Source organism: Leucopleurus acutus (genome assembly GCF_964270905.1).
Source record: "Leucopleurus acutus genome assembly, chromosome: 8".
Classification (NCBI taxonomy): Eukaryota; Metazoa; Chordata; class Mammalia; order Artiodactyla; family Delphinidae; genus Leucopleurus; species Leucopleurus acutus.
The window spans coordinates 98,298,099-98,317,196 of NC_139151.1; the positions used below are offsets into that span (position 1 = coordinate 98,298,099).

General features: G+C 40.2%; 1 protein-coding gene across 3 annotated transcripts in view; it reads right to left on the reverse strand.

Moving 5' to 3' along the window:
• The window catches only part of LPXN (leupaxin), a 43,906-nt gene that overhangs the window by 2,469 nt on the left and 22,339 nt on the right, over positions 1-19,098 (reverse strand). For all 3 annotated transcript variants that reach the window (XM_082845595.1, XM_082845596.1, XM_082845597.1), the window contains exons 4-7: positions 18,214-18,313; positions 14,512-14,679; positions 13,450-13,623; positions 13,253-13,334 (exon numbers count right to left, since the gene is read on the reverse strand). In XM_082845595.1, coding sequence (XP_082701721.1) covers positions 13,253-13,334; positions 13,450-13,623; positions 14,512-14,679; positions 18,214-18,313 — 524 coding nt within the window. The remainder of the gene's footprint in view (positions 1-13,252; positions 13,335-13,449; positions 13,624-14,511; positions 14,680-18,213; positions 18,314-19,098) is intronic.

Below are 19,098 nucleotides of genomic sequence, written 5' to 3' on the forward strand. Positions count from 1 at the left end.
CTGAGGAAAATATCTGATAATTATATCTCAGAAAAATATAGCTAATACAAGAGTTCCTAACTGGATTCATGATTTAAAGTATTTTTTTATAAAATTTTTAAAAAATATAAAATAAAATAGAAAAAAATCAATCCCTAAAAATTAAATCAAGTTTAAGCAAATTAACTTAACTGTATATCAAATTGATGATATGACTAAAGAAAGGCAATGATTCATTCATGTGGCTTTAAAACACAGTATGTTGACTGTATAGTCATACTGGATCTATCCTAAAGACAAAAAGAGCTACAAAGAAATTTTAAGCTTTTTTCAATAATCTTGTTTTTGCAACATTTATATTGATTTCTTTAAAATAATATGGGTAGATTTATAAGAAAGCAAATAATCAGTTATAGTAATTTGGTAATACCCTTACTAGGCAAGGTTTTCAGTGTGAAAAAAAAGATACAAGCATAATATAAAACAATTTCAGTAAAGGAAAAAACCTGTAATCTTATATTAGAAATATCAGTATAGAGATAGTCTCATCCACCAGAGGGCAGACAGCAGAAGCAAGAAGAACTACAATCCTAGAGCCTGTGGAACAAAAACCACATTCACAGAAAAACAGACAAGATGAAAAGGCAGAGGGCTATGTACCAGATGAAGGAACAAGATAAAACCCCAGAAAAACAACTAAATGAAATGGAGATAGGCAATCTTCCAGAAAAAGAATTCAGAAAATGATAGTGAAGATGATCCAGGACCTCAGAAAAAGAATGGAGGCAAAGATCGAGAAGATGCAAGAAATGTTTAACAAAGATCTAGAAGAATTAAAGAACAAACAAACAGAGATGAACAATACGATAACTGAAATGAAAAATACACTGGAAGGAATCAATAGCAGAATAACTGAGGCAGAAGAACGGATAAGTGACCTGGAAAACAGAATGGTGGAATTCACTGCTGTGGAACAGAAAAAAGAATGAAAAGAAATGAAGACAGCCTAAGAGACCTCTGGGACAACATTAAACGCAACAGTATTCGCATTATAGGGGTCCCAGAAGGAGAAGAGAGAAAGGATCCGAGAAAATATTTGAAGAGACTATAGTCGAAAACTTCCCTAATATGGGAAAGGAAATAGCCACCCAAGTCCAGGAAGAACAGTGAGTCCCATATAGGATAAACCCAAGGAGAAACATGCCAAGACACATAGTAATCAAATTGGCAAAAATTAAAGACCAAGAAAAATTATTGAAAGCAGCAAGGGAAAAAAGGACAAATAATATACAAGGGAACTCCCATAAGGTTAACAGCTGACTTCTCAGCAGAAACTCTACAAGCCAGAAAGGAGTGGTATGATATACTTAAAGTGATGAAAGGGAAGAACCTACAACCAAGATTACTCTAGCCGGCAAGGATCTCATTCAGATTCAATGGAGAACTCAAAAGCTTTACAGACAAGCAAAAGCTAAGAGAATTCAGCACCACCAAACCAGCTCTACAACAAATACTAAAGGAACTTCTCTAAGTGGGAAACACAAGAGAAGAAAAGGACATACAAAAACAAAACCCAAACAATTAAGAAAATGGTAATAGGAACATACATATTGATAACTACCTTAAACGTGAATGGATTAAATGCTCCAACCAAAAGATACAGGCTCGCTGAATGGACACAAAAACAAGACCCATATCTATGCTGTCTACAAGATACCCACTTCAGACCTAGGGACACATACAGACTGAAAGTGATGGGATGGAAAAAGATATTCCATGCAAATGGAAATCAAAAGAAAGATGGCATAGCAATACTCATATCAGATAAAATAGACTTTAAAATGAAGAATGCTACAAGAGACAAGGACACTACATATTGATCAAGGGATCAATCCAAGTAGAAGACATATCAGTTATAAATATATATGCACCCAACATAGGAGCACCTCAATACATAAGGCAACTGCTAACAGCAATAAAAGAGGAAATTGACAGTTAACACAATAATAGTGGGGGACTTTAACACCTCACTTACACCGATGGACAGACCATCCAGATAGAAAAATAAGGAAACAAAAGCTTTAAATGACATAATAGACCAGATAGATTTAATTGATATTTATAGGACATTCCATCCAAAAACAGTAGGTTACACTTTCTTCTCAAGGGCGCACAGAACATTCTCCAAGATAGATCACACCTTGGGTCACAAATCAAGGCTCAGTAAATTTAAGAAAACTGAAATCATATCAAGCATCTTTTCTGACTACAATGCTATGAGATTAGAAATCAATTATAGGGAAAAAAATGTAAAAAACACAAACACATGGAGGCTAAACAATACGTTACTAAATAACCAAGAGATCACTGAAGAAATCAAAGAGGAAATCAAAAAATACCTAGAGACAAATGACAATGAAAACATGACGATCCAAAACCTATGGGATGCAGCAAAAGCAGTTCTAAGAGGGAAGTTTATAGCTATACAAGCCTACCTCAAGAAACAAGAAAAACGTCAAATGAACAATCTAATGTTACATCTAAAGGAACTAGAGAAAGAAGAACAAACAAAACCCAAAGTTAGCAGTAGGAAAGAAATCATAAAGATCAGAGCAGAAATAAATGAAATAGAAACAAAGAAAACAATAGGAAAGATCAATGAAACTAAAAGCTGGTTCTTTGAGAAGATAAACAAAATTGATAAACCATTAGCCAGACTCATCAAGAAAAAGAGAGAGAGGACTCAAATCAATACAATTAGAAATGAAAAAGGAGAAATTACAACAGACAACGCAGAAATACAAAGCATCCTAAGATACTACTAAAAGCAACTCCATGCCAGTAAAGTGTACAACTTGGAAGAAATGGACAAATTCGTAGAAAGGTATAATCTTCCAAGACTGAACCAGGAAGAAATAGAAAATATGAACACACTAATCACAAGTAATGAAACTGACACTGTGATTAAAAATCTTCCAACAAACAAAAGTCCAGGACCAGATGGCTTCACAGGTGAATTCTATCAAACATTTAGAGAAGAGCCATCCGTCTCAAACTCTTCCAAAAAATTGCAGAGGAAGGAACACTCCCAAACTCATTCTATGAGGCCACCATCACCCTGATACCAAAACCAGACAAAGATACTACAAAAAAAGAAAATTACAGACCAATATCACTGATGAATATAGATGCAAAAATCCTCAACAAAATACTAGCAAACAGAATCCAACAACACATTAAAAGGATCATACACCACGATCAAGTGGGATTTATCCCAGGGATGCAAGGATTCTTCAATATATGCAAATCAATCAATGTGATACACCGTATTAACAAATTGAAGAATAAAAACCATATGATCATCTCAATAGATGCAGAAAAAGCTTTTGACAGAATTCAACACCCGTTTATGATAAAAACTCTCCAGAAAGTGGGCATAGAGGGAACCTGCTTCAACATAATAAAGGCCATATACAACAAACCCATAGCAAACATCATTCTCAATGGTGAAATACTGAAAGCATTTCCACTAAGATCGGGCACAAGACAAGGATGTCCATTCTAGCCACTCTTAATTCAACATAGTTTTGGAAGTCCTAGCCACGGCAATCAGAGAAGAAAAAGCAATAAGAGGAATACAAATTGGAAAAGAAGTAAAACTGTCACTGCTTGCCGATGACATAATATAATACATAGACAATCCTAAAGATGCCACCAGAAAACTATTAGAACTAATCAATGAATTTGGTAAGGTTGCAGGATACAAAATTAATGCACAGAAATCTCTGGCATTCCTATACACCAGCAACAAAAAATCAGAATGAGAAATTAAGGAAACACTCCCATTTACCATTGCAACAGAAAGAATAAAATACCTAGGAATAAACCTGCCTAAGGAGGTGAAAGACTTGTACTCAGAAAACTATAAAACACTGATGAAAGAAACCAAAGATGACATAAATAGATGGAGAAATACATCATGCGCTTGGATTGGAAGAATTAATATTGTGAAAATGGCTATACTACCCAAAGCAATCTACAGATTCAATGCAATCCCTATCAAACTACCAATGGCATTCTTCACAGAATTAGAACAAAAAATTTTACAGTTTGTATGGAAACACAAAAGACCGCAAATAGCCAAAGCAATCTTGAGAAAGAAAAACGGAGTTGGAGGAATCAGCCTCCCCGACTTCAAGCTATACCACAAAGCTACAGTAAACAAGACAGAATGGTACTGGCACAAAAACAGAAATATAGATCAATGGTACAGGATAGAATGCCCAGTGATAAACCCACGCACGTATGGGCACCTAATTTATGACAAAGGAGGCAAGAACATAAAATGGAGAAAAGACAGACTCTTCAATAGGTGGTGCTGGGAAAACTGGACAGCTACATGTAAAAGAATGAATGTAGAACACTACCTAGCACCATACACAAAAGTAAACTCCAAATGGATTGAAGACTTAAATGTAAGACCAGACACTATAAAACTCTTAGAGGAAAACATAGGAAAAACACTCTTTGACATAAACCACAGCAAGATCTTTTATGACCCACCTCCTAGAGTAACGGAAATAAAACCAAAAATAAACAAATGGGACTTAACTAAACTTAAAAACTTTTGCACAGCAAAGGAAACCATAAACAAGACAAAAGGACAACCGTCAGAATGGGAGAAAATATTTGCAAATGAAACAACAGACAAAGATTAATCTCTAAAATATACAAACACCTCATGAAGCTCAATATCAAAAAAAACAAACAATGCAGTTAAAAAGTGGGTGGAAGATCTAAATAGACATTTCACCAAGGAAGACATACATATGGACAAGAGGCACATGAAAAGATGCTCAACATCACTAATTATTAGAGAAATGCAAATCAAAACTACAATGAGATATCACCTCACACCATTCAGAATGGCCATTATCAAAAAATCTAGAAACAATAAACGCTGGAAAGGGTGTGGTAAAAAGGGAACCCTCTTGCACTGTTGGTGGGAATGTAAATTGAAACAACCACTGTGGAAAACAGTATGGAGGTTCCTTAAAAAACTAAAAATAGAACTACCATATGACCCAGCAATCCCACTACTGGGCATATACCCTGAGAAGATCATAATTCAAAAAGACACATGTACCACAATGTTCACTGCAGCTACTCACAATAGCCAGGCCATGGAACCGACCTAAATGCCCATCAACAGATGAATGGATAAAGAAGACATGGCACATATACACAATGGAATATTACTCAGCCATGAAAAGAAACGAAATTGAGTTATTTGTAGTGAGGTGGATGGACCTAGAGTCTGTCATACAGAGTGAAGTAAGCCAGAAAGGGAAAAACAAATACTGTATGCTAACACATATATATGGAATCTAAAAAAAAATGGTACTGATGAACCTAGTTGCAGGGCAGAAATAAAGAGGTAGACATAGATAATGGACCTGAGGACATGGGGTGGGAGGGCGAAACTGGGGTGATGTGAGAGTAGCATCGACATATATACACTACCGCATTTAAAATAGTTGGTTGCTGGGAAGCAGCAGCATAGAACAGGGAGATCAGTTCAGTGCTTTGCAATGACCTAGAGGGGTGGGATAGGGAGGATGGGAGGGAGGCTCAAGAGGGAGGGGACATGGGGACATGTGTATGCATATGGCTGATTTGCTTTGTTGTGCAACAAACACTAACAGTATTGTGAAGCAATTATACTCCAATAAAGATTAAGAAAAAAAAAGATTTCTTTTAAATATATAAATATCTCAATCCTGGAAATTAATCCGTACAAATAATTCAAGAGAAGAAGATTCTACGTTTAAAGATAGTCATTACAGGACTTCCCTAGTGGTGTAGTAGTTAAGAATCCACCTGCCAATGCAGGGGACATGGGTTTGAGCCCTGGTCCAGGAAGATCCCACATGCCACGGAGCAACTAAGCCCGAGCGCCACAACTACTGAGCCTGCACTCTAGTGCCCGTGAGCCACAACTACTGAGCTGTGTGCTACATCTACTGAAGCCCGTGTGCCTAAAGCCCATGCTCTGCAACAAGAGAAGCCACCGCAACGAGAAGCCAAGCGCACCACAACAGTAGAGTTGTGGTAGCCACAAGAGTAGCCCCTGCTCGCCACAAGTAGAGAAAGCCCGTGTGCAGCAACGAAGAACCAACGCAGCCACAAATAAATAAATTAATTAATTAATTAAAAAAAATAGATAGTCACTACAACACTACTAAGACACCAGAAGTAATCTAACTATACTATTACAAGCACATTTATTGCAGTTGTTTTCAGTATTTGGAACTATAATGCTTCAATGAACATCTTCAGGCATATAATCCATTATAATTTGTTTACATAAAGAAAGCCCTAAGGGAATAACTGATATTATTTAAGTTATTATTGTAAAATTATGAAACAACATGGAGAAATGCTTAAGTTAAAAAAAAGGAATTTCAGATACACTATAACTTTTGTATTTATAAATATTAATAAATGTAGAAAAATATTGGTAGGGCAAATTTTTTGTTGCATTAGGTTAAGAAGGTAATAGATTATAAATGAAATTTTATGCGAAGTCTTCTTATTGTCTTTACATTAAGAAAAAGAAAAATATAATAAACTAATGCATCCTCAAGCACTTATTCAAGTGATATATTCCCTCTGCTTCAAAAATCACTTCCCAAGATAACCAGATGGTTTGGTTCTTCACTTAACTCAGGAGTCTGCTTAAGAGAACAACTGATCAGATCACCCTATTTCAAACAGAACCCTGTCACTCTCCCCACAACCTCTCCTGACACATAGAGCAAGTTAGTTAATTAGTTAGTTAGTTGGCTAGTTTGATTATTGTCTGTCTTTCTCACTAGCATAAATGCACCATGAAGGCAGGAACTTTGTTTTTTGTTATTGTCTCCCTAGTACCTAGAATAGTAACTGACACACACATAGTAGCTGCTCAATAAATATTTAACGAATGAGCAGACATGTGAACAATATTACAATAGCAAAATTGAGACCATCAGCTTCAGAAGAGGGTTGCCCCACTTCAAGATTAACTAGAACATGTATAAACAGGTGAACTTTTCTGGAAGAAACTCTCTTTAGCATTTACAAGGAGAGTCTACCTAAAATGAAGAGGACTATTAGCAATCCCATTTGTGCAGGGAAGTACTTTGTACTGGTTCCAACTGAGGGCTCTCCCTACAGTATTAAATCAAAATTAGATTCTTCACAGCATTCCTCCCATTTTACAAGTGAGAAAAGGGAAGCTCAAAGAAATTACGTATAACCAATGTCAGTGGAAGAGCTGAAATTCAAATCTAGGCCTAACTTCAAAGCCTAACTTGGAATGTCACACCCCTAGCTTAAATGCATTCCGACCTTGACCTCTCTGTGGGAACTGAGAGTATTAGCTGAGCCCAAATATCATAACCCAATAACTTTGTAAATATGAGAGCTCTCTAACTGTGCCCCACCAAAATAGCGTGTAAGCAACACATGCACTGTGGATTCGAAAGCAGCCCATCCAAGAAACATTATTTCTAGAAATACGCTTTGACAGTAGCAGCCAGACCCCAAACAGGCAATAGGCGTAGCCAGGGTTGGGGCCCAAATCATGTAGCTGCAGTGGTCTGTCATCTGCGGTCACTTCTTGATATGCCTTACCTTGTTCAACTATGCTTTCTTTGAAAAGCAGACAATTTAATAGACTTCTGAGGTCTCTATATCTAAGAATGTAAACTAATAATCTTATAAGCTGTCCTGTATTCTTTTCTACCCCTGACACACAGAAGAGCTCACTTCGCGTTTTCACTTTATCGAAGAATGTCTAAAGTCTGATCAAATACAAAACTGAAAGCAGGCATGGGGGCTCCCTGGTGGCACAGTGGATAAGAATCTGCCTGCCAGGGCAGGGGACGCAGGTTCAATCCCTGGTCCAGGAAGATCCCACATGCCACAGAGCAACTAAGCCCCTGTGCCACAACTATGGAGCCTGCACTCTAGAGCCCATGAGCCACAACTACGGAGCCCGTGTGCCACAACTACTGAAGCCCGCATGCCTAGAGCCCGTGTTCCGCAGCAAGAGTAGCCCCCGCTCACCGCAACTAGAGAAAGCCCGCGCGCAGTAACGAAGACCCAACGCAGCCATACATACACACATACATAAGTAAATAGATAAATAAACTGAAAGCAGGCAGTCCTGCTATTCAAGAAAAACAAACCAACACCCACAACCATCTTTCTCGCTTTTGTGTGGCACACAAACTCTAACGTGCATCTATCACCTGGAGAGTCTGTCAGTATGCTGACTGCTGGGCCCCGCCCCACCCAGAGTTTCTGATTCAGTAGGTTTGGGACGGGGCTCGAAAATTTGTATTCTTGACAAGTCCCCAGGGTGATGCTGATGCTTCATAAAGCAAATGGCGTAAAGCTGTGCTTGCCTATAAGTAGGCGTTACTTGCGAAAATTATAAGACATTCCGACTGACCTAGGAATGACTCTCACCTAGGCATTTGCAGGGTATCTGGTCTCAAGAATGAGACAGCAGAGAAGTAACAGCCTCCGTTTCAACTCAGGTGAGTCTCAGGCGACGAATCAAAAGCAATCAGCCAAACTTGCTGTGATACCCCTGCATTTAGTAATCCAATAAATTGAGGAAGTTTCAGCACTAACTTTCCTGGAGGCTCTCTCTGGGGCCAGTTACCTCTGGAGGACGGATGAGAAACACTAACAATTGAAAGTGCCTTAGAGAGAAGAAGGGTGTTTATACTCTGGTGAGGCTCTTAGCCACAGGGGAAATTAGGGAGCACCTGCATGGCCTGGATAATGAACAATGAAAAGGAAAGACATCGGCACTGAGGGTGCTAAGGCCCAATGTGCTTAGAAACCTGAACCTTAAAGAGGAATTCTCTGAACTGAAACAAAAATGCAGACGAATTGAATTTCCCAGGAGGCTCAGTAGTTCAGCTGTCATTACAGAAACTTTGTGTGTGACTATGTGACTTGGGGCAAGGCAGGATGCCTTGGACTAATTAATGGACTAACCATATGGCAGGAGACCCATTTACAGAAAACAAAGGATGAAAACAAAAATACAACCCAAGAGGAGCTTCTGATTAGTAAATGGCCTTTTTTGTCACTTGTCTCAATAAGTATGTTTTAAGTGTGGCTTCATATTGTCATGTCAAGTCATAAATGACCAAATCAGCCTTCTCTGGTTAGAAGGGGTCCCAGTCAAAAACAGTAAGAACTAGCTACCTTCATGGTAGTTTCTGATCATCTATGAATAGGGTATTTTTCTTTTGTAGCTAACTTACGTCTCTTCTTGAAATATGTCTGCATCCTGTTATTCTGCTCTCAGGCAACTTCCACATCATAATCATCTGTGAGCAGTATTCACTTGCTGACCGTTCTACTCAACAAACCCTCAGACTTCTAAGGCTACCAGTGCAATACAAACTGACCATGACTTAGATTAAATCTCAATGAAAAATGCTGCTTAACCGAAGTGCAATCCAACAATGAAAGACCTAATGATTTGTGAGAAGCATTGAACAAGCTTCAGTGAGCAAGCACATTACTACAAAGCACTCTGACAGTGGATTGTATCAGTGCTCCTCCATCCAGGTCTGTCTTCAAAGAAAGCATGCCGTCGGTGCCAAGAAAGTAAAGAGACAACAACAGCAGAAGAGGGATGGAGTCTCTGTCAAGGGGCAGTAATGATGGTGCAGAAGAAAACATGGAACTTGCTGAAATGAGACCTGAATTTAAATTCTAGTTCTTTGATTTTCGAGTTGCATGACTTTAAAAAAATCACTTTACCTCCCTGATGCTCAGTGTTTCCATCTATAACTTGGTAAAATGTGGGATAAAATTATTCTCTCAAAGTTGTGGTGGGGATTAAATGAATAATAGTTAGGAATATACAAAATAACCTGCCTGATATTTAGGACCCGACCTCCAGGAGAATGGCACAACACACAGGTTTATCTTCACGCCTTCTTGAAACATCACCACAATAGTTAAAGAATTATTTAAAACAGAAAGGCTCATAGGAAAAAAGAGAAAAGGAAAGGACATGCCACAGATGAGATATCAATAAAATTCTCCAAAATTTAAAGTAGGTATTAGAGTGGCATGTAGCTTGGCAGAAAGAAAAAACAAGCTGAAACCTAAATCTCTGAAGAGGGGAGGTGCCAATAAAACTCAAGCCATCCTGAGCTCCAAAACATCAAAGGAGCTCAGGAACTGAATGCATAAAATAGTCTTCAAGGCTGAAAACAGGATTGGTTGAAAGTCTGAAGAGCTGTCAGAAAATCAGATCTCTCATCTTACCATAAGATGCAGTGATTATTTCTATAAATTTCAAACCAGAGGGTCTCATTGATCAGGGATACTGGACATCATAAGAAAAGAAGTCAAGCTTTCTACTAAAAATTGAGAATTAAATAGAAGTTGGCATGCCGAATGGTGAAAACCCCATCCCCCAATCTCTTTCACTAACTTTTGTAATGTCAGCAAAGGAGAATATCTCTTTGGTGAAATCTATTCAAGATGAAAGACCTAAAATATTACTAGCCAGGGGTCCCGCAGCACAACGGCCAGAGCACCCTACCTGAGTGCCATACAGTTGAGTCCACCAGCCAACACGCTCCGCCTCACCCACAGAGCTGCCAGTTAGCATTTTAGTGCCTCACTCATTCTTAAATAAAAAATGGGCAACCAAAGGTCAGCATCATTTGCCAAAGACCACTGTAACACGACTCCTCACTCACACCTAGGATGCAAAACAGGTAAACAGAAGGGGAAATTGAGAGAGGGATTTCCTTGGAGAAAACTGTGCTATTGTGCTCCACCACCACCACCACCAAGCATGCGGTATGTTCCGGCTACCCTCAAGTCAAGAGAGGGAACTCCGTGGGATCACTCAGAGAGCTGGGTATGTGTCCCCTGCCGTTAGCGGGATACAGCTGACGGTACTTGGTTCATCCCAGGTGAGCATCTGGCTGAAGGGGCCTATGGCAGCTGAGTAGAGTGACGCGCCTGAAATTAGCTGCCATCCCCACTGACTGCAAGAGAAATATGCAAGTTTCCCATGGTCCATATTTGAAACTATGAGTGAAAGAGTTAATCTGGAACCATCATAATCATTTCTAAGTGTTCACCTCGAGGGAACAATGAAAATCCTGCAGAAAAGAGTCTCTGTGGAATGGATCCTCAAAGATCCATGTACTAAGGGGAGAACGGCCAGCCAAGACATGTAAAGGGCCACCAAGAATTTGTAATTGGATCCGGACTGAATCCACAAAAACATCCAAGTAAAAAGAGAAAGTCAGAGTTAAATATCTGCCAGGCCTGGAGAGCACCAAGCAAATTAGACAAGTTAGAACTTTCCTGCCCTCCAGTCTCACCTCTTCCACCCCTGTTTCAACCCTGGAGGGGTCAGCTATCAAGATTAGCAATGGGTACCAGAGTGGAAGCAAGAAAGGACCAATGAAAGGCCACAACCCCCTTCCCTGGCCTCCTGCAGCTTAAAGGCCCCACCAGGGGAGAGAGTAGCTGTCACTTTAAAGTTGGAAAGCTTTAGCTCTCACACAGACTGAATTACCTAAGGGCTTAGATTTGTGTTTTGTGTCTTAAATTGATTTTCTATTTAGAAGAGTTTATTAAGAACAATAAAAAAAGACATGGGACTGCCCAAATCTTTATTTAGAAGAAAACTTTTCCCAGTGAGTTAATTCTAAAAGGACAGGAACAGAAAAAATAAAGCTTTCTGATTCCATGCATGAATCATATTTGTTCAAAAGAAACATGAAAAGAAGTCAGAAAAAAATCAAGAAAATTCAGAAAACAGAAGGAAAAAAAGCTTGCAAAAGGGGAAAAACAGGTCACATAGAAAGGATCAGGAACAAGAACAAAATTTTAAGAAAAAACTTCTCAACCATGGAAGCTGGAAGACAGTGAAGCAATGTCTTCAGAATGATGAAGGGCAATAGTTTCCACCTAGAATTCTATGTCAGGGCAACTTAAGGTAGACAAAATATTCTCAGATATTCAAGTTATTTCAAAACTTTTACCTCCTATTCATTCTTTCTCAGAAGCTACCGGAGGTGTGCTCCACCAAAATAAAGGCAATAACATGTATTGAAAGATAGAGGGAAATAGTAAAACTAATTCCCAAGATAGCGGCCCAGAATAACGGCTTCTCAACGGGCCTGAGGAGAAACCGTTTTAGGCAGGAGCAGAAGGGTCAAAGCCTCCTGGACAGATGTCTCCAAGAAGAGACATCTTCATGGAACTGACATATTACCAGATGTGGCTGGCCCTTTTGAGAAGGGTTTCACAGCTCTGTCAGATAAATTAGTGATAAGTACAATGAAAATTAAGCTAATGAAAAAGGGATCCAAATATTAACTTCAGGAAAAGAACAAGTGTATATGAAAAGGACACCATGATAATGATAATCATCATCGTTACCAGCCTCCATGTGCCAGGCGTTGTTGTAAACACTATACTGATACTGTCTCTTAAAATTTTCATCATGACCCTAGAAGGTAAGCATTATTATTAGGCCCATTTTACTCATGAGGAAAGTGAGGGACAAAGAGGTTAAACGACTTGAACAACATCACACAGCTGATAAATACCACAGCCCAGATTTGAACCAGACAGTCTAACCCCAAAATCCATGCTCTACTATATCAGTTTGTTACGTGGCTCAGCTGTGAGCAATATTTATGTGACTGTCAACATATACACACTGAATACTGATCTGACCTATAACTATGACCTAATTATAACTGAGAGAATGGGGGAGGAATTATGTTGGGGGTAGGTGGGGTAGTAATAAAATTTCTAAATCCTCATCTCTCCTGGTAGAAAGTTAATACATAATGGTTAAAACTGGGGGAAAAAAAATCAGTATATAGTAATATATTATTTAAAACATACAAATAAATAATAGAAGAAGCTAAAAAATTTACAGAGGAGAACTGGATTTGGCAGTGGAAAAAGGAAAAGCAAGGGACTGTTCTTTTTAATATTACTCTTGAAGTAAGATTTGCATTTTTAAACTATGCATTTGTATTTCTTTGATTTAAACAGTCAATTTAAACAAAATTCATCAATGTTGGAAAAAGGTAGGGAGGGATGGCATTTGGTACTGAAATGGGCACTTGGATGGTAGAGGCAAGAACCAGGACCGACAAAGCAGATCAGGGAAAAGCTCTGCTGGTCTTCTTGTAACCACCCTGGGTCATACCTTCTTCACCAAACACCTCTCCACAGTGAGCGCAGAAGAAGTGCTCTGGGTGCCAGGTTTGGTTCATGGCCGTCAGCACTTTCTGGAAAAGAAACACACCGGACAGATTAAAATGCTACGGAGCTGCAAAACATGACCCCAGCTCTAAGTGAGGAGTAAAGGATACATGAAAGCAGGGGGAAGGGCGATTTACTTACATCCAGGATGGGAGCATCACAGTAAGCACAGCGTGGAGAAAAAAGGTGGTGGTAGTCCTTGGGGCAGTAGGCCAAGCCACTCCGCTCAAAGAAGGGACTGGAGCCAATCTCCTTTTTGCAGTGAGCGCAGACGAAGTGCTCCGGATGCCATGCTTGCCCGAGAGCATGGATCACCTGGAGAACAAAACAAAGCCTGGCAAGCGGGGGCCCAGTTGGGGGCTCGACTCTGGAGGGCGCTCTTCCAACAGTATTCCATGGAAACGACTCCCCCTGGAGTTACACAACACTGAGGCCTAGACCTAGGTTCTACCCATGTGGTCTCTTGTCCGTACTTTATGGATAGTAAAACAGTGCCCAACTTTCCTGAGTGATCACACTGAGAAAAGCCTATAAATGATCATTTCCACTATACTGTCCCAGAGGATGGGAGAAACAAAATGGAGCAGTAGGGATGGACAAGAGATAACTAACTATATCTTGGCATGGAAGGGATCCCTGGAAGAGGAGAAGGCCAATGACAGTTTTTATTCCTCTGATCTGAACACCTCATCTCACACCCCATGCAAAATCAGGTCTCAAAGCCCTTTATTATGGTTTTGGTGAAGGATGATGCCCGAGCAGGAGTTTGTGGCCATGATATGGAGCCGAGTGCAGCTAAAAATCGAAATCAATTGATTTACACCCAGAATGTCTGAACAGAGGGAGCAGTGAGAAGGTTCCTCTGGGTGAAGGCAGTACAAGAAAAACTCGGGAGCCAGACTCTCCTGGGTTTGGATCTTACCTCTACCTCCTACTAGACCTTGGACATGTCAGTTAATGACCCTGAGTCCTCGGGTTCCTCATCTTTATAAAGGGCTTGTGACCCCTGAAGGGCTAATGTGACCATTAAATAAGGGAATGCTTGTAAAGTGCTTTGTTCAGTGCCCAGAGCACTGTAAGGGATCAGTAACTATTACTAAACTGTCTTAGAACATAAGGAGAAAGAGCAACCCTTAGTGGGATGGAGACAGACATACACACTGACATAGACGGCTGTAGGATCAACGTCTTGGCCTATCCCACCTTTCCAGCAATCGGTTTCCAGCAGGAAGCACAATGGCCCTTGGGCACTGTCGCAATTCCAAGGTCCTGCAGTTCCTGCTCCAAGCCCCCCAGCATTGAGTCCAGGGAGGCCTTGTGATCCTGCTTGTCTGGTAAGTGTTTCTTGCTTGTATCTGCTTTCACTGTAACCTGTATCACGAAGAGAGCCATAAAGAGAATCATCCTCACTGGCATCTTCTGCATGATCCCTTAGTCTTTCGCTAACCTTCCTCCAAGGCACTGGGAGAATCTAACATTGTAACACCAATAAAAATGCTTTCATTTCCTTTTCATTCTAAGTTCCTCAGGGCAAATGAAATCTGACTAATCTTCCTCTGTTTGCAAATCTTTTCTGGCAATAGGATATTGAATATATGAAGATGATACTTTCTCTCTTGTGATGGCTACAAGTCAACAGTTAACCTTAGCTTCTTTTTGTCCGTTTATTTTGCAATATTTATTGGGCACCTGGTTTGTGCCAGTCATTGCCCTAGGCTCTTGGTATAGAACAATGTACAAGACCAGCCAAGTGCCTGCCGTCATGCAGTTTACATTCTCTGGGTAATAGACAATGAGCAATTAAAGAAATAAATATATGATGTATATCTCAGGTGGAGATAAGATATAAGTTATATATTGAGACAAATGACAGAGGGTGGAGTGGAGAGGAAAAACTGATTTAGATGAGGGTGATCAGGGAAGGCTCTCTAAGGAGGTGATATCTGAGCAGATATTTGAGCGATGCACTGACATCTAGAAATATTGATATTTGTGGGAAAAGCATTCCAGAGGGAAGGAAGGCCCAGAGGAAGGAGACAGTCTGACACATAAAAAGAAAAGTAAAAAAGGTCAGTAGGGCTGACCTAGTAGGGCTAGAGGGAGTGAGTCAGGAAAAAATGATGGAAAAAGAGGCAAAGATCACATAGGGCCCTCAGGATAAAAGCTGCAGTTTTATTCCAAGGGTGATGGAACCATTTTGTTTCAAGCATGAGAGTGAAAGAATCTGATTTACAAGATCCTTGTGGTAGCCGAGTGAGGAATTAGGTGTGGGCAAGCCAGAGTGGAATTAGACGCACTAGTTAGGCAGGAGACCATTCTAACAGCTCAAACTAGAAATGACTTGGACCAGTGTCAGTGGAGAAGGCGGTGAGAAGTTGTCAGAAAAGACTTGCTGATGGATTGGATTTATTAAAGCAAAACTCCAGAACAGTTATTATAAAACGTTCAAAGGAAAAACCTCAAATTACAAAACAGAACAAATTACAAATTGCCCAACTTATCCTTCGTCAACTCTTGTCCTGAGATTCCATCTCTCTCAACTCCTTTCCAACTGGGCTACTGCAACCATCTATCTAATACTTCCTGATCAGAGAACTACAATGATTCTCCATTGCTTCCAGCATGGAATTTTTTTTTTTTTTTTTTTTTTTTGCGGTTTGCGGGCTTCTCACTGTTGTGGCCTCTCCCGTTGCCGAGCACAGGCTCCGGATGCGCAGGCTCAGCAGCCATGGCTCTTGGGCCCAGCAGCTCCGAGGCATGTGGGATCCTCCCGGACCGGGACACGAACCCGCATCCCCCGCATCGGCAGGCGGACTCTCAACCACCGTGCCACCAGGGAAGCCCCTCCAGCATGGAATTTGCAGCATCGGATGGAAATTCAAAGTCTCCCATCCAGTGCCCTCGCTTTACCTTTCCAATCTCATCTTTTATTCCTCAGTAAAAAGCCTCCATTGTTTAAAGCCAGCCAGGTTCCCTGCAGTCTCCTGAATGTGATCTGTTACCGTCTGCCTTCACGCCTCTACTTATCCACTTTTTACTGCCTGGAATAACCTCACATTATCTCACTAATCCAAAATGCTCATTTCCCTTCAAGAATCTTATCATATGACACATTTTCTTCCTCCTCTCTTATATAATGTTAGTTAATGCTGAAGAGAGTAGTGTTCAAAAGGTTAACATGGAAAAGGCCTGAAAGTACCTAAGTAAAAACACAATAATGTATCTATAGCTACACATCGTACATTTACATCTATAGCTATTTGCTGGTATATTCCGGAATACTTTTGAAAGGGTATGTAAAAAGTAGAAAGATTTTTTTTCTAGTATTTTCAGATATACAGTGCAATGAGGAATGCACCCAGCTTTACTGCAGACATTAAAGAAACCTTGTTTCTGATATTCATTCATTTGTCCCTCTAATAAGTACGCATTATTCATAATGTATCAGGAACAGTGCTGGGCATTGGAAGTCCAAAGGTGAGCAACAGAGATAAGCTTCCTGCCCTTCCAATCACACACATTTTTATACACTGCCCTGAAATTATTTCATAGTCATTTCATGGGTGCATATCATATCCCCCAACCAATTCAGAATGGATGGATTCTCTACCTTAAGAATTCTAGCTCAATATTTTGTAATAACCTAAATGGGAAAAGAATTTGAAAAGGAATATATACCTGTTTATGTATAAGTGAATCACTTTGTTATACACCTGAAACTAACACAACACTGTTAATCAACTATACTCCAACATAAAATAATTTTAAAAAAGAATGAATTCTAGATGATAATTCCCTTAATAAATCCTTAGGTCCATTTATGTCAGTTCCATTCCCTGCCAGGTCAGTGAGCTTGCCACCCATGCTCTGGAGACTAGAACAAGGGGGCAGATTTTATCTCAGTATGAGTTTAGGACTCATCCTTCCTACTGTCAAAGCCACACTTTGCTCTCCCTTGCCCTGACCCAGCTTTCCCACGGGTCTCCTCCATCCCACTCAGGGGGTTCTCTTTAACAGCCCTTCCACACTTTATCCAGCTTTAGTGGCAAACGGTCTTTCTTTTATTCTATAAGTGTCACAGAGTCTTATGCCTCATTTTATCAAGCACACTCCAAGCCCCTTGAGATCAGAACCCATATCACAGTATCTTTTGTCCAGATAATACACCTTAAAAAAACTGATACAGGGCTGCCCTGGTGGTGCAGAGGTTGAGAGTCCGCCTGCCGATGCAGGGGACACGGGTTCGTGCCCCGGTCCGGGAAGATCCCACGTGCCGCGGAGCGGCTGGGCCCGTGAGCCATGGCCGCTGAGCCTGCGCGTCCGGAGCCTGTGCTCCGCAACGGGAGAGGCCACAACAGTGAGAGGCCCACGTACCGCAAAAAAAAAAAAACAAACAAACAAAAAAAACGGATACAAATGAACTTATATACAAAACAGAAATGGACCCACAGACATAAAAAGCAAACTTATGGATACCAAAGGGGTAAAGGGGTAAAGGGGGGTAAATTAGGAGTTTGGGATTAACATATACACACTACTATATATAAAACAGATAACCAACAAGGACCTGCTGGATAGCACAGGGAACTATACTCAATATTTTGTAATAACCTATAAGGGAAAAGAATCAGTTACACACACACACACACACACACACACACACACACACACACACACACACACAACTGAATCACTTTGCTGCACCCCTGAAACTAATACAACATATTGTAAATCAAGTATACTTCAGTTTAAAAAAAATACATAGTACAAATTTGAGTTCATCCATTGAATTAAATTTAGTATGGCAAAATAAATAATGACTTAGGAGAGTTTCTCAAGGGGGAATGCAGAGCTGAGTTCACAGAGATAAGACCCTGAAGGCTGTATCGCAGGGACTGTGCTCACCTGGGTCTGCATTTCACACAGGTGGGCCATCAGCTCCTCCAACTGCACAGCTGCTGAGGTTTTAGGAGGTGGTGGTGATTCCTTTGGCTCCTGGACCTCACTATAGGGAGAAAACAAAAAATCATACCAACACATCAAACTCAAATAAATGTTAGGCCATGTATAAAATACCAGAAAATGCAGTTTTAACTATTAACCCCTTAGATATGACTAAAACTAGAGACAGAGACTATTTTTCAAAACTAGGTACTAAACATCTGAACAAGGTCTCCCTGCCTTTGTCTCCATGTCTCCCTCTGGTCTCAAAAACTGCCTATTGTTCTCAAGTGCATGAAGAAAAGTGCCGGACCTATAGCTGGGTGGCCATTCTCCCCCAGTGACCAGGAAAAAAGCAGCCTCTGAAAAGAGTTTGAAGACCACGGTCCAATGTGTATATTTTATTTTAACAGCATTCTTTTTAAAATTATAGGGCTTCCCTGGTGGCACAGTGGTTGAGAGTCCGCCTGCCGATGCAGGGGACGTGGGTTCGTGCCCTGGTCCGGGAAGATCCCACATGCCGCGGAGCGGCTGGGCCCGTGAGCCATGGCCACTGAGCCTGCGTGTCCGGAGCCTGTGCTCTGCAGCAGGAGAGGCCACAACAGTGAGAGGCCCGTGTACTGCAAAAAATAATAATAAAATAAAATAAAATAAAATTATAAAGTATATCTTCTTTCAGTTACTGTCAAGTGAAAGACAAAAAATAAATATATAATATACATACTATATATTTATATGTTTAATATATATTTATATAACATATAATAACATTTATATAATATATAAAATACATAAAAATAAATAAATACAGAGAAGACATTGGTCCATGGGCCCCAGAAACAGTAAACA